The sequence below is a fragment of the Lepisma saccharinum genome, chromosome 16 (assembly GCF_977018435.1).
Source record: "Lepisma saccharinum chromosome 16, izLepSacc3.1, whole genome shotgun sequence".
Lineage (NCBI taxonomy): Eukaryota > Metazoa > Arthropoda > Insecta > Zygentoma > Lepismatidae > Lepisma > Lepisma saccharinum.
The window spans coordinates 10,712,631-10,739,339 of record NC_139244.1 but is presented as its reverse complement, the minus strand read 5'-3'; the positions used below and the strand labels follow the sequence as shown (position 1 = coordinate 10,739,339).

Sequence of the window (26,709 nt, the reverse complement as noted above, 5' to 3'; positions counted from 1 at the left end):
GGGACTACATATATAATTTATGTAATATATCGATGCATAAAGAGATGTTAATGAAATTCCCCTTCCCCTCCTCCCCTACTGGAAATTCGTCAAATAATTATTTGACATCTTTATTTCTGTTCAGTACTACTTGTAGAGGTCATTGATCTCTGTGAAGTTATAGATTATAACCTCTTCGGGACTTCCCGAGGCCATCGTTACAAATTTCTTGAAAGCTTATTTCGTGAAAAAAATTTAAAGAACTGTACTGTGCGTTATTGTAGAGAATTTTCCGGAAATATTTTACCGTTTCAACTTATGTGCAAATCATTTCTACGTAACAACCAACTGACTTGTATTTTTTCTCTTTTGTTTTTAGCGAAATTTTCTTAGTCATTCTTTAATTTCGAATAGTGATAAGCGGCAGCGTACTCAAGGTCAAGGAGGCAGTGTTGCAATCTCACGAATTGAAACATAATCATACGTAAAGTATGTGTATACACAATTGAGTTTTTGTTCAATTTTATGTTATGCACAGACAGGCTAATCGGGACTGGACCTACAGTTTAAGGTAGGTTCCGAACCAATACGTGCCTCTACTTTGTATCTAACAAGGCTTAGCATGAAGAGGTCATATAGTCCTGTTGCAAAAGTGGCAAAAAATAGGGGGCAACTGCCTCCCACACAACCTAAAGCCGCCACCGTGGTTCACCGCTATCAGTGAACCATGTCTCTATTACATTTCGCAGCAAATTATTTTGTGGGTGGGGGGAGAAGGGAGGGAGGTGTAGAAGCTCAGATAAGATGTAACAAAAAAAATTCAGGTAGCAACAGTTTACGGCAAATACTCTAAAACAGTTACATAACGTAGAGCTTATTGGTTGCTGTAAACACAATCATCGAACGGGTGAAAAACACGTATGTCAAACCGACACATCGCACGTCCAGCACGAACTTTGGGTAGTGGAGTAAAATCAAGCCATAAAGTTCAATTATTGTGCAAGGTCACGTTCATGTACTAATTCTGGCAACACGGCATTTGTTAATGTTTCTTATCACATGATAATACCGAAGTCAAACCTCGCGTGAGACAAAAGAACGACAACATTGCCGAACTTGCATTTCACTGTTTGTTTTGTGTGTAAGAAGATGGCCAGCGAACCTGTCGTGACTGTGTCGGAAGGAAAACTCCGAGGAAGAGTGTGTTCATCAGTAAAAGGAAATGCGTTTTATTCATATCAGGGCATTCCTTATGCTAAGCCGCCTTTAGGAAACCTCCGATTCAAGGTAAGTGTTGCCAGACAATATTTTATAATTGGTTCTTTTTAGGATAATTAACGCATATATAAGTAATATTGCATACAGGGAGAGTCTGTAACTTTGTACAGATTTCCTTAAAAAAATAAAAGACAGTCTCACTACATAAGAACGCATGGGGGAGAGTTGAAAGGTGTGATTTTTTGTTTTCGAAATCACCTCCCTGTGATTTATCCACAGAATCACTACATCCCCTAAATGTTCTGAAGGTCCCAGTGACAAAACCTGAGGGGAGGGGGCATTGGGGCGAACGACCAGTCCAAGCAAACTACAGAGTTGCCCAAAAGTCCCGCACCTGTAGTACAATATTTGTTCAATGCGTTTGGGATTCAAATCCGGAGATCGGGGAGTCCATTCTACAAATTCCCTACGTTGATGGAAGTTCTCATCCAGCCACCGACGTACCTGCGTACCACTGCGGATGCAACCCAATTAAGTCCAAGTCGGGAAGTAATTAGTCTCCCAACAGAGCCAGGTATTTGTCACTGGTGAGAGTGTCTTAACAAAAGTAGGGGCTCACTATGCGGTCTTTCCACAGACCACACCACACCATGATGCTATATGTCTCTGGTGCAGGACTTTTGGGCCACCCTGTAGCAGGCCCGGAGCTAGAATTGATCTCTAGGGGGGTCTCACAGGATATTAGAGGGGGCTTGTGAGCAGGCACATACCCAAAGGGGGGGGGGGTTGTCTGTTCTGTTTCATATCTTCCAATGACTTAAGGCTAGGACATTCTATCTCGCAAGATAGTCCACACCTTATCAACAATATCTGTTTGCTTTTTCTCTTAATAGAGGCTATAATAAAGCTGTTGAGTGGATATGAAGAAGCTTCATACTTCAGAAAACAATTATCTACATAAAACTTCTGATATCAGTGTATGTTGCATCAAAACTAATTATAACTGCACAAAATTTTGTAGAATGATTTGTATCTATTGCTATGAAACTCATTTTAAATTCAGAATTAACAATTGCCATGTAGAAAGACACTGTGGAGAAATTTTGATTTTCAAAAGCTAAACTGTATGGTTTGTGGCAAAACTGGATAAATATTATGTGTTGGGTACATTTTAAAAGAAAAATGCAACTTTTAAGTTGTCAAAATATTTTAAAGGCAGAATAGAAAAATATGTTACATTGACTCAGATTTCCCTTTTGAGAGGGTTTTTTCAGAGGCGACCAGGAGTAAGTCCATTTTCATTGTATACAAAGGTAATAGTAGCATAAAAATTACCTTTGTGAAAAATTTTGTGGCATATTGTGGACAAGTTAAGCCTAGAACACTACCGTACGTAAAATTTATGTATGCTTTGCACTCAAATCCCTCCCACCCACTCATCCCTCTGCCTTGCAGTGCCTCAAGTTGTCTGTCTGACATAAGGCAGCCCTGTGGCAAGGAGGGTGCAAGCGCTGATCATCTTGATTTGGTTTGTTATGTTGTGCACTGTACGTCAATTTTTCGTAGCTGTAATAAAACGAGAAAACCTTTCACATATAATTTTGGTATTTGTAAATTCGATTTGCATACTTAGATTTTGAAAACTAAAGTTTAGAAGCATGCACTATTTTCTTGTAAGACTTTAAAATTACATTTGTTCCTTATTTACAGCATTATGAATATTATTATTGTTTGCATTTGATGTTCGAACTTTTCACCTTCATTCTTATTGTATGAACGGGCTTGTCAAGCAAGACCTTCTCTTAAAAATATTCTATGTTTAATAAAACCATGTTTATACATTTTAAAATGAGGAAAAATAAACAAAATAATGTTCACAATGAATAGAAATTTGTTTTCATGATGTAGAAGTTGTTTTAAAAATCGATTACTTCATGTATGTAAAATTTATGGAGCGGTAGTTACACTGTAATATTGGAACACGGTAGTGTTCTAGGGTTAAAGGGGTGTTCAGGTGTGTGGATAGGTCACTGCTTATTTGTACAATGTATGTTTCTTGTTTGTCTGAATTTATTACAATTACAATAACCCAACCAAATATAATAACCTGCGGCGTAACAGCTCGTAAGGGCCGGTGCCTATCTACCGACTGCTGGCTTCACTCCCACCTCTGGTTACGGATTAACGTATCGTGTCATTCTAAAGAATGAGGGGATCTGAACCAGTTGTTTATGCAATTAATTGCTGGGGTGATGTAAACTACTCATCATTCATCCTCTTGATGAGACCACTCGTCATTGGCATGACGAGTTAACGTTTGGCAATGCGAAAGGTACAAAATCACACTAAGGAACTAGACTACAGAAAAGACAATGGTCACTCGTTGGGTTTTATGAACCATTGAACCTGAATCATGGCTGGGTGTAGGATAATTACCTGTCTATCTGAAGTCTTTAGCTGAATCAAATAAGCGAAGTCCTCTGTAAGCTTCTCCAATTCGTCGACCAGAGCGTCGTTCCACTTCTGACCTACTGCCTTGCTGACCACCTTGTCTCTCTCAACTCAATCCCCAAAGTCAGTCCCCTCTCAGCTTGTCTCACCTCTATATTACTAGGCCATCGAGCTCTTCCTCTATGCCGAATCGTGTTATTTAATTGCTACCATGCAAACCGCTGACTCTATAACCAGAAGTATTACCTGTTTCCTGAATGCTCAGGAGGTTTGCATGGCACAACACAATGCATTGTAAACATGCCTCAGAGGTTGAGACAACTGAGAAAAACAAGTGAATGCCCTGGTCAACGTGAAGCGTTCAGAGAGACTTTAATAAAAATAAACATACAATCTTAGGGATTGATACGGTATGGTCAGCACAATGAATCCTCCAGTCATTGTTGTAGGTTTTCTATGACCAGGTTACGCTATTCATTCATAGCTCCCCAATTTCCTCACAATGTTGGGTGACCACCGGTCCCATACACAGGCCAAAATCTCAGGAAAAGTTGTAACTCTTCCCCCAAGAGACTCAAACCTGGACATGCCCTGTATCCAGAGATCAAAGTTGGCACCTTAGACCGCACCTCCATGCTGTGGGACCCCTCCTCCTAACCCAATATGATTTTGTGTATTGCAATATGTATTTAAGTGTTGGATATGTATTGTGAACTCTGAATTTGTCTGTCTTATATTCATAAAACTTAGGCAGTAATGGCAGATATAAACAGCTGTTCCGGTAAAACAAAAAATCATAATGTAACATTAGTTAATTTAGAAACAGATCAGAATTGTAAAGTCATGCACAGTAAATGTAAATTGATTAGCATGTGTTGACTTATGATACATTAATTATAGTTATTTTTGGTAGCCTCCACAGCCATGTGACACCTGGGAAGGTGTGAGGGATGCTCAGAAGGAAGGTCCGATATGTACTCAAAATGAGTTCCTTACAAAAAGAGTTGAAGGCAGTGAAGACTGTTTGTACCTGAATGTGTACACAACCCAAGTAAGTTAATTACAGTAAGTACAGCTCTTCATATATTCTCATATGTTGCTCATTAAAAATTTTATGATGAATGCAGGTGTAGTTTTATCATGTTATGTACAATACTAGTGGAATAGAATAGTGACATACAATTGTTTTCATTTTATTTATTAATATTAAAGTAGGGTTACAATCAAGCTTACAATTTTCTTTACATTTAGTCTGTAACTACAACTGCAGCGTTTTGCCCTATATGAATTAATATACAGTTATGCTATTTGTTTATAAGTAGCTATACATAAAATGGAATATTATAAATTTATATAATTGAAAAATATAAGAAATTGAATAAAATAAACATTTTTGCAGCTATGTTATATGAAGGAGGCAATGAGGTAGATGAGGCATAGTGTCAGTATTCATAGATTAATGTCCTAATCTGTCGTTTAAATTTAGCCAAATTTCTCTCCTTTCTGCAATTTACAGGCAGTTGGTTCAATGCTTTACTTGCCAGAGATGACAGGGATTTTGATCCGTATCTTACCTTGTTACATTTTGGTGCTCTGATACTGTTGGTGTTATTTGATCACAGATTGGGATAATGTATATTACTAGATATCATTAGTTTGTCCCTTAATAAGTGGTGGTGTGTGTTAATTGCCTGGTGATTTTTTAGTAGAAATGCATATTTTCGCCTGGATTCCAGCGTGGGTAATTGGAGCTCTTCTCTGCTTGCACGCGAGGTCGTGTGCGCCATATTTCTTATGCTATGAATAGCCTAATTTTTTTTAATTTTCTCTAGTTTCGTGGTGTTATTTCTATTAATCCCATAAAGTACAGAGGAAAAGTATTCAAGTAACGACCTAATAAATGCTTTGTAGAACGCTAATTTGTGGACAAGGTGTACATATTTGCAGACAAATTGAACTGCTTGATTCTAGGTGCTGCACGTGCACACATTTTTTTTCACATGTTGTGAAAAGGATAAATTCTTATCTAGGTGCATACCGAGATGTTTTAGAGATTTGCATGGTTTTATATTGAAATTAACCTATTTTAATGTTGTCAATTAGCGTATTGTTATTGTTTTCACTGGATAGTATTAATACTTGTGTCTTAGACTCATTCACTTTCAACATGTTAGATTGATACCACTCAAGAACTTCGAGCATGTTTTTCTCAATATTTGCAATTACTTTTTCTAATTTGCTTGATGCGCAATACAGGAGACAGTCATCTGCGTACAAATATAATTCAAACCCAAATTTACTATCTGTGATGTCATTCACAAACATGTTAAAACAGTTTAGGACCTAGAATAGATCCCTGTGCTACACTGAGAGATACATTTAAACTGTTGAAATTGAGTTGGCTTTTGTGTCGATGACTCGATCCAGTTGCATGCAGCGGCAGATAAATTGAATTGCTGATGTAGTTTCTGTATTAATAAATTTGGTTGAATACCATAGAGTGCTTTACTGATGTCAAGAGAAATAATGCTTATGTATTGCTTTCTTTTACGATCGAATATATTTCGTCAGTTATGTAACAATTCATGCAAAAGTAATTCTGTCGAGCGATTTTTTTCTAAAATCGAACTGTCTGTCTGTCTGTCAGTAGATTGTTAGAATGTAAGTATTGTTCTAATTGCTTGTCTATTACCTTTTCAAGAATCCTGCTTAATGAGGAAGTTATTGATATGTGCTGATAATTATTTACTTGCGTTTGGGACCCCCCCTTTAAATTTAGGTGTGACCCTTGCGTGTTTCTAAGTGTTAGGAAAGATTGTACTCCTGTATTTATTGTTGCAATTAAATCATCATATTTCTACCAAAAGCTACCTAACATAAGGCTGATCAGCATAAAAGAGCACATATTCACTAGCCATTGGAAGAGAATCTATGTGTTTTGTATTTGTGAGTATGTTAGAATTCCTTGAATTTCCATGAAGATGAGAATGACGTAGCTTTCGAAAGTTCAAAATCATCTCCACAACTCGCCTAGTAAATAATGTAAGGAGAAACATATTCACTTCAGTCCCCAAAGATGTGATTGATATTATTTCTTGAAAGTTCAAAATCTTCTCTACAACTCACCTGCTAGATGACACTAGAGAACATCTTCACTTCAGTCCCTGAAGATGAGATTGATGTTAGATCTCAAAAGTTCTGAACATACATGATAGTTAACTCAAGGGATCATATTCACTTCAGTCCTTGAGGATGCAAATGATATTATTTCTTGAAAGCTCAAAATCTTCTCCACAACTCACCTAGTAGATGACATGAGAGAATATTTTCACCTCAGTCCCTGAATATGAGATTGATGCTACATCTCAAAAGCTCTGAACCTTCTCCAGAACAATCATGATAGCTAACCCAAAAGAACATCTTCACCGTCAATCTTGAATCTTGAGTCAATCTTGTTTAAATTTAGGTAAATTCTCTGTAAATGCTGGTAAAGTCGTATGATCTAAGATTTATCTTTTACATTGCAGCCTCCAGGAGAAAGCAACAGAAAAGACCCTGTTATGGTATGGATCCATGGGGGAGCATACATGCATGGTTCTGGAAACTCAAGTCGCCATGGACCCGAACGTTTAATGGATTATGGAGTAATTTTAGTCACTCTTAACTACAGAGTTGGAGTTTTCGGTAAATTAACATATTTTATAATTTCAGTCAGGAGTAAATTGCCGCTGTTAGGGACTTATTTGAAAGTATTCTAAAATTTCAATAATTTTGCACCTTAGCTTATAAACAACCTTTCATCATGTACTGTCTGCAGATTATTACCATTATTTGTCTTGTTTGCCAAAAAAGTATGTAAAATGTAGGAATTTCAAGACTTGTTTTAATAATTCAATAAGAAATGTTGTTTGCTTCTTGCAACCTTCGTAAATGTCATTGTTTTTCTTCTCAAAGCTTCATAAAGGCAATTGAGAATTTAGGCTATCTGTTTCATTCAAGGGCGCCGACTTTCCAAAATTTCTGTGGGTGCATATCAATGGCGGTTAGATCTGCAATTATCAAGTATTTTATACTTTAAGCAACTTACATGCACAATGATTGCAAGATGCAATGATATTATCAACACGTTACTAAAAGAAAATACCACATTCATACAAATTAAAATGAAAAAACTTCATAAATGCAAATAATTTTAATTGTATTGCAGAAAGAACTATGCAAGGATTTTGTTGTGAACAGAAACTACAAAATGACTAATTTTATGTACCAAATAATAATAATAATAATAATAATAATAATAATAATAATAATAATGACATGTTAACTTTCAATATAAAACACATTCCTTCTTACGTCATTTGCACTTATGAATTTGTTTGCAATTTTGGTAATGTCAATATTTTTAGTCATTTCTTTATGAACTTGCAAAATTGCCAAATCATTCAATCTTTTTTGGGTCATTGTTGACCGCAAAAACGTTTTCAATCTTCTAAGTGCTGAAAATGACCGATTAGAAGTACAAGAAGTAACAGGTATAGTTAAAATCACCCGTACAAACTCCACAAATTCTGTGAGCATTTCACGCATACGACCACTGTTTTCTCTACTTAAAATATTTGTAATGTCTGACAAGTTGGCCACTTTTTCTTTGTTCGTTCTGTACACATCTAGAAACATGTCCCTGTGCAATGTTAGCTTGTCTTTATCAGAGTCTGTCCCATAGAACTGCAGAATTCGATCAGCACCAATTTGACCGATAGCAAAAGCTTCAAGTTGTGAAATAAGTTCCAAAACCTTTGTTTGAAATCTACGATTTAGCAAATTCACAGCCACATCAATTATTTCAAAAAATATTTGTCTGTACATTTCCTCCGGCGTTTGATACGTATAAGGATCACTACCTTCGTCGTAGCGTTCTAGCATCTTGCCTTTTCTAGGCAAAACTGGTTATCAATGTTCAATTCCTTCCCTTTCCTCATGGTTTCATTCCACAACTCAAAAAATATATCCCTTTGTAAAGCTAAACTGGCAGACAAAGTTTCCACCAAAGTTTTGATTTCTCGGTATGACAATGATTTCTTCTGAAAAGAAGAATGAAGTTGTTCAATCCTGCCGAAAACTGAAATTAACATTTTCAGGAAAATAAGAAATCTGAATTGATGCAGATTTGAAAAATATCCACTAGCCTTCCCACCGACTTCACTTTTTTCTTCTGACAGATCTTCCAAAAATTTCAAGAGAACGTCATAATTACTTTCCAACGATTGTAGTGATTTTACCCTCACACACCACCTTGTGGGACCGAATGGTCGCAAACTCAGTCTGGGAATGTTTTTTACAACACCATCTTCGTTGGCTTCTTGTAGCGATTGAAACACTGCTAGCTTCTTTGGCGAATGTCTTACATTATATTAATTCACGAAGAATCACCATTCGGTTTATTCTTTATTAGTGCTCAATATCGGCCAGTAGTTATTTTAAAACAATTGTTGACGAATGGAGTGAGCGTATTGTAGTGTGTCACTTGTAAGGAAACATCAAAGCAAGCCGAAAAGACGGTATTCTATTCAAAATACAATACACTTCCATTGTTATTGTGGGGACTGCCTTTGACTTGGCCAGAGACAGGCAAGGAAGGGGGAAATGTATTGCTTGCTTGTCTTTGCACAAACACATTTGAACCAATAATGTTTTAGAGGTTAGAAATTTTAACTTCCATCTCAATGTTTAATTGCTTATTATTTTTTGATAATGGCAAGTGAGAAATATTTATTTTATTTTGTTTTTACCAAACTAAAAATCTTGTGGGTGCGGCGCACCCACAAGATTATTTATGTGGGTGCTCGAGCCCCGGAGCACCCACGTAGTCGGCGTGCATGGTTTCATTAACATTTATGGAACTCGTCAAATTAGTTGTAAAATATGGTAAAAATACTGCTGAAATACATTTTCATCAAATAAGCAGTGTTTGAAGTGAGGGGGGGGGGATGTAGGGGGATGGTATCCTTCCAGCTAGCAAAATTTTCACATAGCATCCTCCAGCTGTCTCATTGTCACAATGTTAATTCATAGGATCATCCCCCATCTAACACAAAGACTCGTCCAAACATCCATACAGCTAACATTTTACACTTCAAGTGCTGCACGTAAGTTTCAAATTTATAAAAATTATACATGCCAGAGAGATTTCAAACCAAAGTGACAAGTGACACTTGGAAACGATCTTCAGAAGTAAATGCAACATTTCATACTGCAGTGACAAGGCAAGCTGTACATGTCACTTGTGTGTCACTTACACTGCACCTTCTTCATATCACCTTTGTCTGCTGGTTGTGCGCTCATAGTGAATGCTTTTTGGCAGACTGGAGTGCCTCTTGTGAAACACCAGTGTTACTTGTCTCTTTAGTCTGGAAGCTCCCTTAAAGCAAGTAATGACTAACTAATCATTAAAGATTCAGATTCACAGATGTATTTTACTGAAAATAAAGATGAAGGTAAATGCACTATTGGCAAACTATAATGTGACACTGAAAGTACATATATAGTTGTTTGTAGTAACAAGAAATCAAACAATATTACTGGAGGTATAAAACTTGAAGAGGTTTCCTTTGCTAATCATACATTGTTGTCGAGCTGCAAATTGATGGATTAGGGAGCAAATCACAGATTTATTCCAATTGTTATTGAAGCTACAGCACAAAAATCTTTTATTAAATGATTAATAAAAAAAGAATCATCAGATGACTGAAAAGTAAATAATGGTCTCTTAAACCAACAAATAGTAATTTAACAACTACTACTATCAGTGAAAGATGATATCCTCCTATCTTAGAATTTACATACTATCCCAGTTATTTCTTATTTTTCATCAATTCTCAGTATCAACTTATTTTTCTGCTGGGAAAGTGTTAATTGTAATCTTGGAGTATGTCAATATTTCTGAAAAGAAAGGAAAAATCCTGGAACTCTCATACTTATGCAAAGTTGTATTTTAGAATGGAAATGCGAGCTGTGTTTTTTAGTAAATATTCCTTAAATAGTATTGTTATAATGGTACAATTTGAAATAACTTCTAAAGTAGAATATTATCACTGCAAAGAAAGTAAATTAGAGTAAAATTGTCATTATTTTCTAATGAGCATTCCAACATTTTAAAAGTATTCTTGAAATTTTTACATAATGACCATTCCACAATAAGTAAAATTAAAAAAAAAAATACTGACATTTCATTCGTCAGTGGGCTGCCAATTTCCAAACTTCCCGCTTTAACCTTTAAAAATTTTTACTTTACGATACCTTTTTTCTACAACCCATTTGGAATGTAATTTAAAACTCTTAAGAAAACCTGTGAAAGATTGAAAAAAGAGCCTAAAAAGAAATTTTGGAACATGAACTACTTGAAAGCACTTTTTTATTTTATTAAAGCAATGTGCTCATAACCTATTTTTCAAAGTTCTTTTCAACTTTATATTTTATGTCCCTACATGAATGAATATAATTTATACTCAGGATTCCTGAGCACAGAAGACGAGGTGTGTCCTGGCAACAATGGAATGAAAGATCAAGTATTAGCTCTGAAGTGGGTGAAAAGGAATATCGCAGCCTTTGGAGGAAATACAGACAATATAACCATCTTCGGGGAGAGTGCTGGTGGCTCCAGTGTACACCTTCATATGTTGTCTCCAATGTCGAAAGGTAACATGATGTGCTATTAATATGTATACTTTAGATTGGAGAATGAAATACCAATTTTCATTTCTTCATTATATTTTTTATTTCATTTTATGAAATTATATTATTCTCAATTGACTAGAGTGGTAATTACAACAATATAAAATACTATGAATTAGGCATAGACAATGTATTGTTATATTTAACACTGAAATTAGCATAATTTAGATTACTGTTATTTGTAACATGTTGCTATTGTGTGATGGAAGTGGATGCAATTTGTATAAACTGTTACACAATGTTATTTAAGGCTGCTTATTTTATTTATTATTCTTCTCAGTACGAATTAAAAATCTTTAATCTCAATTTCGCCTGACACATGCCATGATAAATACATAAATGCTAACTATTCTCCAAAGTTCATGTAAAGCAGTGGCGATTCCTCCATGTAGGAAATGAGGAACTTCTTACAGTTTCATTTATACTACTTATTTCCAGTTTTCTACTTTTTAAGAGTTTAATGAGCGTTATAAAATTTTGAGCGCAATCAAGGTTTGCTACTCGACTGTCAAGAGTCACTGTGCTAGCTATCACCTGCTCATTCCAGATCTGTTACCCAAAGACGACTGACCGTCTTTGCCTGCCGCTGAGGAACCTTTCTCATCATCCTACAGGCAGATGGGTGAAGGGCAGTGCAAGGGAGGGTTGGGGTTGCCCAGTTATACGGTCCGCGAGGAAGGTCCCGTGGGTTCCTCAACAGTGGGGCCAACTCTAGCATAATGGTTCTAAATCTAGCAAAATTTGAACTTTGTTGGCACCTAGCACTCTGTGTTTGGCATAATGGAAAATCCAGCATGATCTAAAAAATTGGCGTCCCTGGGAAACATAGAAACTGAATTCTAATGAAGATATTTTGAAGAAATATTTATTTTTAAGAAACTCTCCAGATCTTGTTTGTACTTCTCTAGCAGACTTGTTTCAAACAAAAGGAAATATGCCGACCAAGGGACAAGCTTTTACAGGTCCTGATCCATCCTCTTGTTTTCATCTTTTCTTTATCTTCCCCCGATTTGACAAGGGAGGAACATTTCATAAAAGGAAATCGGTAGAAAGAGTTGGAGGTCACAAATAAAACAAAGCGACGCATGGACATCCGCAGGATTTTTTCCAGGGAGGGGCAAGGAAGGTATTTTTTCCAGGAGGGGGGCAAACAAGTCCCATTTTCCCCAAAAAGAGTGTAGTTCCCTAAAAAAACATTGCTTAAATTTGAATTTATGGTGTTAATGCAATAATTAACACATATCATTGAATGGACGCCGTCACCAGTCATGGAATTTTCTTCAACTTCTTTCAAGCGCTATGCTAAACCCATTATATTGAATGGTCGAAATTCCTAATGTTGCTTAACTACAATAAATAATCAATAACGCAGTTTCACAACTCCAAAATAACAAAATAAAATTAAACTTAAAACTACTACAGTCATCTGAAAATGATGGTAATAAATTAATAATAATTTAATAATTGTATAATAATAATAAACCCTAGCATAATTTTATTACATTTAGCGTAATTTATGAGTTGAAACGGTACCTTTTCTTATCAGGAGGTTGGTATTGACAAAGCTGTTCTTAATCCACACATGACATTCAGGGAGGGCCTGTAGCTAACGTTACAAATCCAATGGCTAATCCAAGATACAGGCGATACATGTTACTGTGTAATTGAACGCATTTTCAAAAACTTTCATCGGTCTGTTTACCATAACTTCCTACACCACAAAAATTCTACAAGTTGCCACTGATTTAAACAAAACCATACAACATAACCTGTGGTGCTACAGCCCTTGAGGGCAATGAGTGATGATATGATTAAATTGATGACAGGACACTCTCATGCCAGGATTCGAACCTGGGATCCCTTGTGCCAGCCTCACTCCCACATGCCTCAGTAGAGGTGAGTGACCATTCAACCACTTACAAGGTGACGTGTGGTCAGCACAATGAACACCCAGTTGATGATGTAGGTTTCCATGACAAGGTTACGCTACTCGTTCATAGCTCCACAATTTCCTAACAATGGTTGGTGGCCACTGGTCCCATACACTGGCTGAAATCTCAGGGGGAAAAAAAAATATGCTTTCCCACAGGAGACTTGAACCAGCACCCTTCCTGTAGCATGAGCCCAAAGCCTGGTACCTTAGACCAGTGTTTCTCAACCGCCCGTGGACCCTGATGTCAATTATACCAGGCCGCGAGAGATTCTCCTGAAGTTTAGGACTTGCAACCACCCAGAAAGATAACCTTTCATTCAGGCTTCACCTGCAATGAGAAGAAATTATTTCTCGCCAGTTCTGGTGAGAAATCAAAGCCACCGAGAGGGAGCTGTTGTCTGTGCAGCCTCCAAATTTGATTTACAACCGTGGGGCAGTTCTCGAGTTAGGGCAGGAAGAGTGAAATGATTTGCAGCTTAAGCTCGCAACCACTTCGAAAGATTGTCTTTTGGTTTCCACTGCGATAACAGAAATGCTTTCCTAACAGTGTAGGTGAGTATTCAATTGATCTAACCAGGGGCATGAGGATGGATACCATGGTCAATTTACTTTGCGTGTCAATTTCATTAACAAACTTATTGAAGTGGGAATATTTTGATTAATTTGAATTTTTCCCTGTCCGAAATGGGACATTCAAATGAGAATCAATACTTACCGAATTAAGTTAATGATATTAGGCAAAAGAAACTAAAATATTTCATTACATCTAGTTGTTAACAAATTTAAATCAAATTTTACACTTGTCAACAAGCCTAGACATAATAGAACTCATATTCTCTATGATTATTCCATAATTTATTTATTAATATTGTATTTGAATGGTGCATATTAATGTATAAATTTTAAAGGTATTCTCTTCATAATTACAATGGATGCAATTAACGAGGAGATGGGGAAGAAGATAGGAGAGGAAGAGATGAAGGTCTTGTTGTTCATTGATGACTTAGTAATATGGGGAAACGGGAGAAGTAGTACAGAAACAGCTTGATAGTTGGAATGAGTCTGAAGAGCAGGTATGAATTTCAGTGCAGAAAAGAGCGAGGTGCTAATAACAACAAGAAACAGAGCCAGAAATGAACCAAGATGGACATGGAAGAGTCGAGGGTTGTGGAGAGCTTCAAATATCTAGGAAGCATAATTGAGAGAAGTGGAAGAATAGATGAGGAGGTAAACAGAAGAGAACAAATGGGTGGTGGACTATATCAAAGCGTTTGAAGATTAATATGGAACAGGGACGTACCTATGAAATGCAAGAAGGTAATATATAACACATACTATGTGCCAATAATTACGTATGTAACAGATACTTGGACAATGACAGAGAGAGACTAAAGAAAGATGCAGGCAGTGGAGATGAAATTTTTTAGGAGTATATTGGGGAAGACTAGAACGGATAGAATAAGGAATGAGGAGATACGACAGACAGTGGGTGTGGCGAAGCTTCAGGACAGGATAGATCAGGTACAGATGAGATGGTTCGGACACATGAAGAGGATGGATGCAGAAAGACTACCAGTAAAAGCTTACAATTCACATGGAGTGGGAATAAGGCCAAGGGGGAGACTAACATGTGGGTGGAAAGAGCAGATAGTGGAGAGTGTTAGGAGAAGAGGGCAAGATTGGAACACCGTGGAAAGAGAGGAGTGGTGGAAGACCAGGAAAAAATGGAGAGGCTTGACTACTATGGTGACCCAGCCAGAGGCAGGAAACGGCAATGGATGATGATGAGAAAGGTATTTACTAGTAGAATTGTTGGGCATCGAATTTAAAAAAATGAGTTCACCGGGCTCACAAATGGTAGAGAACCACTGCCTTAAACTACACAGCCACAGTGTTGGACAAACAAAACATTACTTCTGAGAATTAGTTCCTTTCGCGTGTGTTAATTCTGGTGTTACTTTGCTCACAGATATATTGGTTATAGCTGCATTGCTCATGATATGAGGTTCCACAACTTCAATATAGTGGCTACATTATGGTATGGCTTTATCATGTGCACCATATTCCTTTATTCAAGATTCCTATACAGCTGCTATACGAACAACCAATAGAATTTCTCAGAAGCTGTGTGTACTTGTTTACACTGATTTTGGTTTTAGAGTAGGCAGACAATATTATTTACGATAAATAGAGAATTGTGCTTTACTGATTATAAATTTCATTGTTAATTTTTATCCATTCTCTTCCAGGTCTTTTCCACCAGGCCATATCCCAAAGTGGGACTGCACTGTGTTCATGGGCTGTCAAAGGGCATGCTAGAGAAAAAGCATTTAAGTTAGGGGAGTTTCTTGGTTTCAAAGCCAAAAGCTCACAGGAACTTATTGATTTCTTTAGAACGTTGGAAGCAAGCAAGTTTCCTGAAAACACACCAAAATTTAGGGTTAGTTACTGTATTTTTTTATATTTCAAAATAAGATTATGCAAAGTTAGACTGCCCTGATTATAAGTGGCATTGAAGATCTTACAGTGAAATCACAGTGCACAGTGTAAGTGCACTAAAAAGCTCAGATTTGATTTTTGTTATTTAGCATTGCTCTTCTGCCACTTCTGACTAATCATGGCGATGAGAATGAGCCATGATATTATGAGACTGAAGGGATAGTCACAAAGAACATTCATGTCCACACTAGGATTCAAACCCGGGACCTTTGGCATTGTAGCATGCTGCGATAACCACTCTGCAATGGGGCTGGCACGCTAAACAGATAAATACAGGTGTGTAGGTGTTTAAAGTTTTACAGTATGTAAGTGGCTAAGTGTTTTCTACATGCAGCAAGCACTGGGATTCACAAGTTTCATGTAGGGCTACCCCAATGGTGCAGCGTGGTAGCATTTTTGCCTTGCAATCAAGGGGTCCCGGGTTCAATACCCAGTTGAGGCACATAGTGGTTCGGGTCCCATAAAGTGTGCATAAAGTGGACTTAAAACTCAAACTCACAAGTTCCATGCCTAAGACTGATTACAATTAACACTTTATGCGTCATTCTCTGGTGTAGTGTGTAGCATGTGTGTGGCAGGAGGATATTGCAGATATCATAAGATCAGTAAATTATCTACTTTTTGTTCACTATTTTCATATATTTACATAACTATAATTTTGTAGAGCTATTATAAAGTTAATTTGTTGTAATTAAAAATGTTCATGTATCTGCTGTAGGAAAACAAGCATATTACGATACTACCATTTTCTCCAGTGGTAGAACTTAAGACAAGGAAAGACGAAGCAGCATTCTTACCACGACATCCAATGGAAATTTTAAGGTCTGGAAAGTTCAATCATGTGCCATGGATTGCTGGTGTCAATTCTGATGAAGGTGCCCTTCTGTCAGCTAGTAAGTAACCATCACATGTTCTTGTATTTTCATTAATAAATTTCATTCTTTTCCTTTATTATAACAAATTATCAATTATCTGTATCATTATCCTCTGTTAATCAGGTTACGGTGGGCCCTCCAAGATCTATGGGTCTCAATCTGCAATGCTGAAAGACTGATGACATCAAAAGACTGAACCTGTGTATTGGTGCAATACATGTATTTAAATGATAGTTCATGAGCTTGGGTTAAAAAATTTCACTTATTGGTACCACCTAGTTCAAGTCATGATTTTTGTAATTTTTAATGTGCGAGGTAAATTTTCTGATATAACCTCAGCAGATTGGCATCTTATTGGGAGTTATAACCAGATTACATTAGAATCTTTCAGATTGATAGAAATGCCTACATTTAGGATGTACTTAATCCGAAGCAACATAAGTTACCAAAGTATTCTTCATGACCTCCTTTTAGTAAACATTGATGACACATTGCAATATGGAATGGAAGAGTAGCACCTAAACTCACAGTTTTTAGTTTTAGGCTCAGTAATATTACTGTTGTCCTCCTCCATGGCCATGCAGTCTAAGGCACTGTGCTTTGGATTCCAACTGCGGGATGGCATGGGCTCGAGTCTGCCTGGGTTCAGTCTCTGGGTTTTTGGCCTTTGTATAGGACCAGTGGCAACCCACCATCGTGAGGAAATTTGGGAGCTACGAGTTAGTAGCATAACCCAGTCTGGGAAATCTCCTGTAACAGCTGAGGGTTTGACGTGCTGACCCCACGTCACCCCATTACTGGTTGATGGGAGGGAGACTGGCAGTTGGGAGATAGGCCAAGGCCCTTACGAGCTGTAGAGTCACGGGTTATAATCAATATTACTGTTATTACTGTGAAACTGATTTAAGTAAGTTGAGGTTCATTAAGAAAGTAATGATTAACCAACATGAAAGGTATAAAACCTTTTGTTGTTAATGGTTAACCTCAATGGTATTTCAAGTTCAGAACCTTATAATGGCAAAACAAATTAGAATGTGCAATGCAATAAGACTACTGGAATGCCACTACTGGTTTCAGTGCTAAAGCAGCAGCATATACTTTGTGTCATCTAGGTAATCAGAGATGAGATGACCCAGCTGCATTTCTTTTTTAAAAAAAGTTTTATTATCCTTTGGAACGAGTCTTTGATTCATGCATTTCATTACTTCCAGCATACGAATAGTTCCACAATTTGCCCATGCATGCACAAGGAGCTTTCTCCATCCAAGGGAATCTCCTGATTAGTGAGACGACCCTGGTTCCCTCTAAATCCCTATCATAGGGAAAGGAAACACTGCTGCTCAAGCATGCTCATTCTGTGGCCAGGCCATTGAACTATATATAACTGGAACGCTCGCTGCAACGCTGATCGGCCGTGAAAACTGAAGCCACTTTTGCGATTAGTTTCTCCAGGGAAGACGGGAAGAAAACGTGATGATTCCATAAGCTAACATGTATTTTATCTCCTCTTTGCTTTCGTATAGCACCAAAAGAAATATAATTTTACCATATTTATGCATTCAGTGTATAAGTCTTATTAAGTGTTTCATCGCTACATTAATAGTTGACATGCATTTTCTTCGAACAATTTATTCAGTCTTAAGTGGGTTGAATATATGGTACAGTCGTGTTCGGCATTTGGATGTACAAATCGTTTAGACAATTGCCCGGGTTTAAACTTTTATCGGTATCATTCTTAAAATATGTGAATATTACGAATAAATGTATTTGTTAAAATTTGATGACAGTAATTAAATGTTATAGTGAAAGCTTTCGAATGAGTTTACACACACGTGTTTCATTAACTGTCGACTGCCGCAACTCGCAAGTGATTAAATTTTGTAATAACCAATTGGAATTTTTCATAATTTATAAATACATGAAATTAATTGAGTCATGGAGAGAAGCTAATCAGAAGTAACAAAGCGAATTAAAATAACGTATCTCCAGATAGATTTTTTTGTTGTAAACAAAAAAAAAGGAAAACTCTAGGATTATTTCTATTATAGGGTCATTCCATGCCAAATCAAATGTGGTCTGATCCTTGACATCTTGGAAATTGATAATTTTTGGTGCAGTGGTAGTACCAGTAGAGTTGACGAAAACTGCCAAATTTCAGATTTTTTCGGCTCTTAGTTTTGAGTTATTGACTTTCAAAAAAAGCAAAAATCCCAAAATTTAACAGCTAACAGCTGTAGATCAAAAACTATTTCACGTAGAAAGCTCAAATTGGTGTCATTCTCTTCTGCTTTTAATGAGCTTTAATTTGAAATGCAACATGATTGTGGTATTTGAATTTTGTAATTTTTAAAAAACCCGAAAGAAAGTTTTTTTGAAAATCTCAAAAACACCATTTTTAATTTTCTTGAAAGAAATATATGTTTTGAAGACATCAATTGACTATTTGTGTGCAAAATTTCATAATGGGACGGCAATGGATTCACCACGGAGGCTGCAACACAGAATTTTAAGTTCTAGGCCAGGAACATCCCAGAAGATGGGCAAATGGAATTGAATGGCTGTGGTGGGTGGCTTGATGTATAATTTTTGGCAATTTGGAAGTTCATTATTTGTTTAGGTGCTAGGGCTACAGTTAATTTGGATGACATCATGTTATTGTTATGTTTACGAGATTAAAATTGAAAATGGATACAATAAAATATTTGCATGTGAAATTTCAAATGTAGAAAGGAAATGTAAAATGAAAAACCCTGGAGATAGCTCCAGAATATTGCTATCAGTTTTCATGAAGCTGTTATTGAGATGTTTAATTCACTGGGGGTAAGTCACATTTAACACTTAAATTAATGTGTTTTTTATTAGCACATATCTTTATATTATATTTCTCTGTGTTCATAAAATGTGGGTCACATATTATCCATTAAAACCAGCATGCACCATTGTGCCAAAGACCAGGGATAGGTGTGTGTCTTGTAATTACAACTATTTCACCACATGCATTGTTTCTCAAAACCTAAATAATTCTCTTGATTACAAAAAAATTACTGATTCTTTTTAGTTGTTATTGAACAAGTTGCTATGAATGATAGATGCAGGGTATGGGGCTTAAATATTTCTGTAAATTTGGGATTTATGACAGTAATTAAACCTTTTAATGTTTTCCAGCTTTTATATTAGACCCCGAATATCTGAAGAAAATGGACGAAGAATTTGAACGCTTAGCCCCAATACATTTCTTGTATGAAGATAACACAGAAAAATCTAAGGAAATTAGTCGTAGGATCAAGGAATATTATTTTCATAACAAGCCACTTGAACCTGAGTTGCTTGATAGGTTTCTGGAGGTAAGTTTGAAAAATTTACATAAATTAAATGTATTAAAAATAAAATATTGATAAGGAAATCTTAAGCATGTAGAAATTGAAGGTATAAGCAGTTTTCTATCAAGCATCACCAATGTCTGAACGAATCTTACTTCATAAATTCAGCATGCTATAAATAGCTCATCATGCTGCTGAGTTCACTTAGCTGTGGAGTTGACTGGACAAGTTTCTGAATGTAGGAGACATTGTTCAACCACTCTTGCATCAAAGAATTGCACAGGTCGGGCAGATTGCATGGATGCCATCCATGAAGTTTGATGCATTGTTTCAGGTGGTCCCACAGATTATTAATTGGGTTCAAATCTGGGGATTTTTCAGGACAGTTCAGATGTGTGAATGTTCATTAAGCCAGTCAGTCACAGTTGCAGCCTGGTGAAAGCGGCAATTGTCATTCTGGAAGACAGGAATGGGAATATTTAATTTCTCATTAAGATGAAAGACAAACTGCAAAACCTGGTTGTCTGGCAGCATGATATGGGCATGCTGGTTCACATTGGCCATAACCTCAATCAAAGGACCCATTTCCACATAATTGAAACACACTCAGAATGTCGCAGAGGCTCCCCCAACTTGCACCACACTTCATCCTAAATATTGGACATGGAAATAAATTTTCTACGGAATCCAATAGAAGGCATCGAGCTGAATCCATTGCGCATAAAATCATTTTTCTATGTTAATTAGCAAAGGAGATATGGGGGTTTGAAATTAGGTAATTGTTTATTTCAAATCATCTCCATGGAAACAACAACAATGGCTAAAAATGAGATTCAACTTTCCATTTTTAGAAAGGTTTCCATGGAAACAAAGCCTAAATATTGGACATGGAATGAAATTTTTTTACAGAATCTGAAATAATAGCTTTTCACATGAATTTTCTGTATTTTTTGTGCTTTTGTTATGAGGTCTGAAGTCATTTTGCGGTGGGTGTATATGGACCATGTAAAAGTGCTCCTGAACTTCAATTTTTAAAATGAAAAGCAATGCTGTAATTTCATCCTATCTTGTGACTGAACAATCTAATCTTTTGGATAAAAATTCAAGTATTTTACATAATTAAGTTAGAAAGTACAAGGTATTTTACGTATTAGTTTATTCTAACTTTTCGATTTTCTTGTTTTCTATTGTGTCCCACTTTGACACCAAAAAACAATTAATTTTTCCTTTAACATTTTCCCCTCAACTCCACTAGAATATTCAAAGGTCAATTAGTGAAGAGGAAGTATTCAGTCTCTCCCACCCATGACACAATATTGTTCACTTACTGCTACAAATCTGAGAAAATATTTTAAGTGTAGTATATTTAATCAACAGTGTTAAGTTTCATATTTAATTTCACAGAAACTGTAAGATAAAGGTTACTTAACTATGAGTAGAATAGTTACTGTAATATAAAAAAAAATGTACCCTGCGTGTCCCACCCATGACAATGGAATGCCCCATATATATATACATACATATATACAGCATGCTTCAAAAGAAGAAAGATTAGAAACTGTTCCAGGAGCGATAAAACTTTATCAACAATTAAAGTTCTATGTAAATACTTTCAAACATATCCTCGAGTTTTGTTTGCAACGGTCGTAGTAGTTCCAAATTTCTCCACTAGGTGGCAAGGTGATAAGTTCCAAGATGGCTGCCTGTGGTGCAGAGAAAGCTTTTTGCATCCTACAGTTTCACGTTTGTCGGTCTGTTGTTAGTGTTCAGCGTGAGTTTCGTATGAAATTTCATGAAGAACCACCATTCCAAGAACTCCATATGTAAGTGGTATGATAAATTCAAGACAATGGGATGCATTTGCAAAGGAAAATTGTCCGGTATACCGTTCACGTCTGAGGCAGATGTCGAGAGAGTTCGATCTAGTTTTCAGCGCAGCCCCCAAAAGTCTACAAGGAAAGTGAGTCAAGAGCTAACAATGCCTCGAACAACTGTTTGGCACGTAGTGTGTAGGCGTTTAAAGATGTATCCCTATTGATTGCAGTTGTTACGACATTTAACACCTAATGATCACACATCCCGCAAAAAATTTTGTAAGTCATTTCTAGATTTATGCAGTGGTGATGATGATTTTATTGACAAATTTGTTTCAGTGATGAGGCTACATTCCATGTGACAGGAAGAGTGAACAAGCAAAATGTTCGCATCTGGGTGACTGAGAATCCTCGTCAAATCGTTGAAGTTGTGCGTGATTCACCAAAGACTAATGTGTTTTGCGCCATTTCATCTACCAAAGTGTATGGTCTGTACTTCTTTCACGAATAAACTATGATTGGACAAACATTCCTACACATGCTTACTACATGGCTTATGCCACAGTTTGAACGTGACAGTGCAAACTTCATCTATCAACTGGATGGAGTGCCGTGCCACTTTCATCGCCATGTTCGAAATTACCTTAAGAACAGACTGCCAGACCGCTGGATTGGGCGATCTACTCAAAATGATCAACAGTTACTACGTTGGCCACCAAGATCCCCGGATTTAACCCCCTGTGATTTTTTTCTGTGGGGACATCTAAAAGACATTGTGTACAAAGCTCCTCTACCTGCAGATGTCAATGAACTGAAAGAGCACATTACTGCTGCTGGGCAAACTGTTGATGCAAACATGTTGAAACGGGTCTGGGCAGAATTGGATTACTGAATTGATGTATGCAGGATAACAAAGGGGGCTCACATAGAACATTTGTGAGATACTGTATTCAAAATTTTATCAAAAAAGCTTGGATAGTTTTAGGAATTACGTGTAAAATTGAAAGCAATTTGGACAAAAAATAAAAAAAATTAAGGAGTTGAAATCGTTCACATCATTTTGAAGCAGCCCGTATAATAAAGTACCAGAAAATTGGAAGTTGTTGCATTTCTGTTTAATTTCTATGATTATCTAATTAATATATAATAAATATATACCTGTTTGAGATGTCAGGAAAGTGTACTGTTATATACAGGAGGTACGAGTGAGTGGAGATTTACAGACTTGAGCCGCTTGGCAGTGCTAATGTGCATGTTACACTCGAAAATTTCGAATACCATATGCCACTATGTGCATGCTGTTGCAGCGTGACCACAGTCTTTGTCTACCATGCACGCTAGCACCACCACGTGTCAGAAGCCTGTAAACCTCCACTTATTCGAAACTTACATTCTTTCTGCTTATATTACAACAAACTGCTCAGAGATATGTACATTTACCTCTTCTATTTAACGGTTTACTTTCCTGACATCTCAAACAGATCACCCTGTACAATAAATAAGAATTGTTGTGGTAAACCAGGTCAAATTTTCAGAATATGCCACTGATCAGCACATGATCAAGATTTTTATTGTGATTAATGTGTGTTCAAGTTGCCATTATTCAGCTATATTGTGTTTTTACCTGATCGTTTTTGCATTTCAGCTGGACTCTGATTCCAAGTTCATATATGGAACTGTAAAAGCGGCTCAATTACACAAGGAAAAAAGTTCATCCCCTGTCTTCATGTATAATTTCTCATATGAGGGACAGAACAGCATGCTCAAAGTATTGGGGATACATAACAGGAAAGGTAGTGCTACTATTAACATTTTAAGCTTATTCAAATTTTTATTTAAATTTCCTGCAGGTATAAAATTGGAATAATATATGATACCATAGTGCGGACATCTAAGGCATAATGGCATGGTGCCCCATCTTGTTGACATGTGCATAAACCATCCCCTCCCCCCTTCCCAACTTCACAGAGACAGAATGATTAAAACGGTTCAGACAAAAATAATTTTTACATCCCTATATCTCTGATGGTATCAGAAATTGTAATCAGGATTTGAAAATTATCTTGAAACTTTCCTACTCTTTCAAAACCATATTTTAAATGCTCTTTCCAGTTCCTCCTGAAAATATGAGCAAAAAAGATCAGATACATATCAACAGACTTTTGTATCAACCACTTTTACTTTTAAATAATTGAAAAAATAAAAGATAAAAAAGTGCTCCCCTGTGCTTAGCACTACGCCATGAAGGCATATAGGGGGTGTGGGGGTAACGCCCCACACTTTCTTGATCCGGTCGTGAGTGGGGGTGATGTGATCAGCATCACGCCCCTGACCGCCTTTACCCCCCAGGGTTTCCCCCAGGTACCCATGTCATTCGACGCTGGGTGAGCACCGGAGCTGCTTCCAACGTTAGAAAAGTTCCCGGATTTGAACCGGCCGGGGATCGAACCCGGGACCTTGAGCATGGTAGTCAGACGCGTTACCGACTAAAGTCTGTGAAGAATTTAATTTAATTTTGATGAACACACATTAATTTATACATATAGGTAATTTCTGTGACCATGAATAGGTGTTGTACACTCCCGTTCACATAAAGTGGCATATTTGATAAGGTTGGACAGTTGGAGCATGGGCCACTTCATCTGAAGAATATACATGTAATATTAACAAATATGATTAATCTGTTTTTAGTTAATTTATTTTGCATATAGTGCAAACTTCCAGTAAACTGTTAGTGAATTTTATATTCAATTTTCTTAAAATTACGTTGATTAACTTATAAATCATACATGCCTATTTTATACAGCTGGGCACGACTTTGCTCAGATGATATTTCTCTTGTAAAAGCTGTAAATGTCTCTCTACTTTCTAGAATCTTCTAGTTTTTTACTCTACTTACACATACTTTGTTTCAATCTGAACCAGGTGCGACCCATACTGATGATATGGTGTACTTGTTCACCAGTAAACTGTTCCCAGTCATGAATGATTCAGACAAGAAAACTGCAGATAGAATTCTTACTTTATGGACCAACTTTGCTAAGCATGGGTAAGTAACCTTTGGAATAACGACTTCTTTTTTTTCTTTCTTCAACTTCATGTGCGGAAATATTTAATTATCTTTATTGGGCATTTTTATGGTTGCAATGCCAAACAATCTAATCCATCGCCGTCCCACAGCTACAACTCTATGGGTGTTCTATATGAGTGTCCTTTCATCATATCCATCACTCATCCTCATATCTTTGTGATTAGCCAAAAGTAGACGAAAAGCCAAGTAAAATAAACCAATCAATGAAATAGAGAACCAAAATTACAAATTGATCTGATTAACTTTTTTCAGTTTACAATAATCATGCTAGATCTCTCTCTAGCCTTCCTCTTTTTAGGTTTGTCACCTTTATTAATTTATGTCAAGTGATTGTTCTTTATCCAAATGCTTTTCAATTTTTACCCGAGATAGGCACTTAAGTAGCCTCTCATAGCTGTTTGGATCAGATTTTAACCTGCAGGTCCCAATCTGATTAGCTTATGACTATAAAGCATACTTGGTTCTTAGTCCATTTTATGCATAGGAAGGCTAATCGGGACTGGACCTACAGTTTAATGTGGGATGCAAACCATTATTTCAAGAATTACAGATATTGCCAGTTCCATGTACCTATATGAAATCCTAACAGGCATGAAAATTTGTCAAAATACACATGCAGCAAATAAGGACTACCACACCTACAACACCAGGGGAAAGAATGACTTACATATGGAATTACACAATACCACGTTCTACGAAAAAGGGGTAACGTATAATGGTATACGCTTATTTAACATGCTACCAAATGCATTCAAAAACATAGTCATTGCCAGTATACAAGTTACATCTAAAAGGATTTACACAGTGCAAGAGTACATTGACACCGTAAGTGGCAGGAATAACAACAATAATGTAACAAAGTAGAACTGCCCTATCATTAGTTATTTTATTTTTCCTTTGTAACTGTTTGCTGTTCGATTCCATTTATGCTCAATATATGTGTGTACATAATGTCATAGCAGATTAATATAGAAAACAAATTTTTAGCCAATTTGTCTCAAGAAAATAATATTGAGCATGCATTTATTCTCTTTTATTTATATTATATCTTGTATCTCATGCTATCTATTGTATTTTATATTGGGGAAAACCAAAGTGGTAATTGCCAGTGTTCTTTAAAATGACCAATGATTGCCATTTTCATCTTTCAACAACTTTTAAAACTAAGGTTAGAAAGGTAATTACGAATCATTGTATTGTGTAACTCCTCCCCCCTCATCAAGAACCTAGCTATGTAATATTTTATTTTCGAGTTACTTTCAAAGATAATCCTGCATACGCTAGTGCATACTAGTTTTTTAATTATTTTTTTTAAAATTATGACATTACCAATTAGCCTTTTTTTAATATTGTTTGATTTAATTCCACTAGAAATAATGAAATTCTGAAGAATTTATTTCCAGGAATCCCACTCCAGAAGCATCTGAAATAGTACCAGTCATTTGGGAACCAGTATCAAATGATATGTCTTATCTTGATATTGGGACAGAACTAAGAATGAAGAAAAAGCTTTTAGGAGAGAAATATGATTTTTGGAAATCTTTGGATGAACTTATTGAACAAGATGTATTCCAAGCAGAGATATAATGGTTACGCATTAGTGTTGAAAAAGTTTTGTTTGTATTAATAATGTTCATAATGCAATAAAAAAAATTGGCAACAGTTATGCATTTTTCCTTTAAAAAAACTTCATGGCATTTGAGTATGTTGTCATTTCTTTGTCGTCTTTAAGATGTATAAAAGCATCATACTGAATAAAAATATATAGTATTATTTTTCCCAAATTATTATTAAATAT

General features: G+C 36.4%; 1 protein-coding gene across 3 annotated transcripts; it reads left to right on the top strand.

The window, feature by feature from the left end:
* The first annotated feature begins 900 nt into the window (after positions 1-900).
* LOC146000247 (juvenile hormone esterase-like) lies at positions 901-26,568 on the top strand. Of its 3 annotated transcripts, none has more exons than XM_083137671.1 (10): positions 901-1,266; positions 4,562-4,699; positions 7,176-7,332; positions 11,158-11,343; positions 15,562-15,752; positions 16,530-16,704; positions 19,852-20,030; positions 23,466-23,613; positions 24,746-24,869; positions 26,315-26,568. In XM_083137671.1, the coding sequence occupies exons 1-10, from the start codon at positions 1,129-1,131 to the stop codon at positions 26,496-26,498; spliced, it is 1,620 nt and encodes a 539-aa protein (XP_082993797.1). In that variant the 5' UTR covers positions 901-1,128; the 3' UTR covers positions 26,499-26,568. The 3 variants fall into 3 exon arrangements, with proteins under 3 accessions (XP_082993797.1, XP_082993798.1, XP_082993799.1); XM_083137672.1 differs by having other exon boundaries at positions 26,302-26,490; XM_083137673.1 differs by lacking the exon at positions 901-1,266 and having other exon boundaries at positions 4,589-4,713.
* Positions 26,569-26,709: the final 141 nt, after the last annotated feature.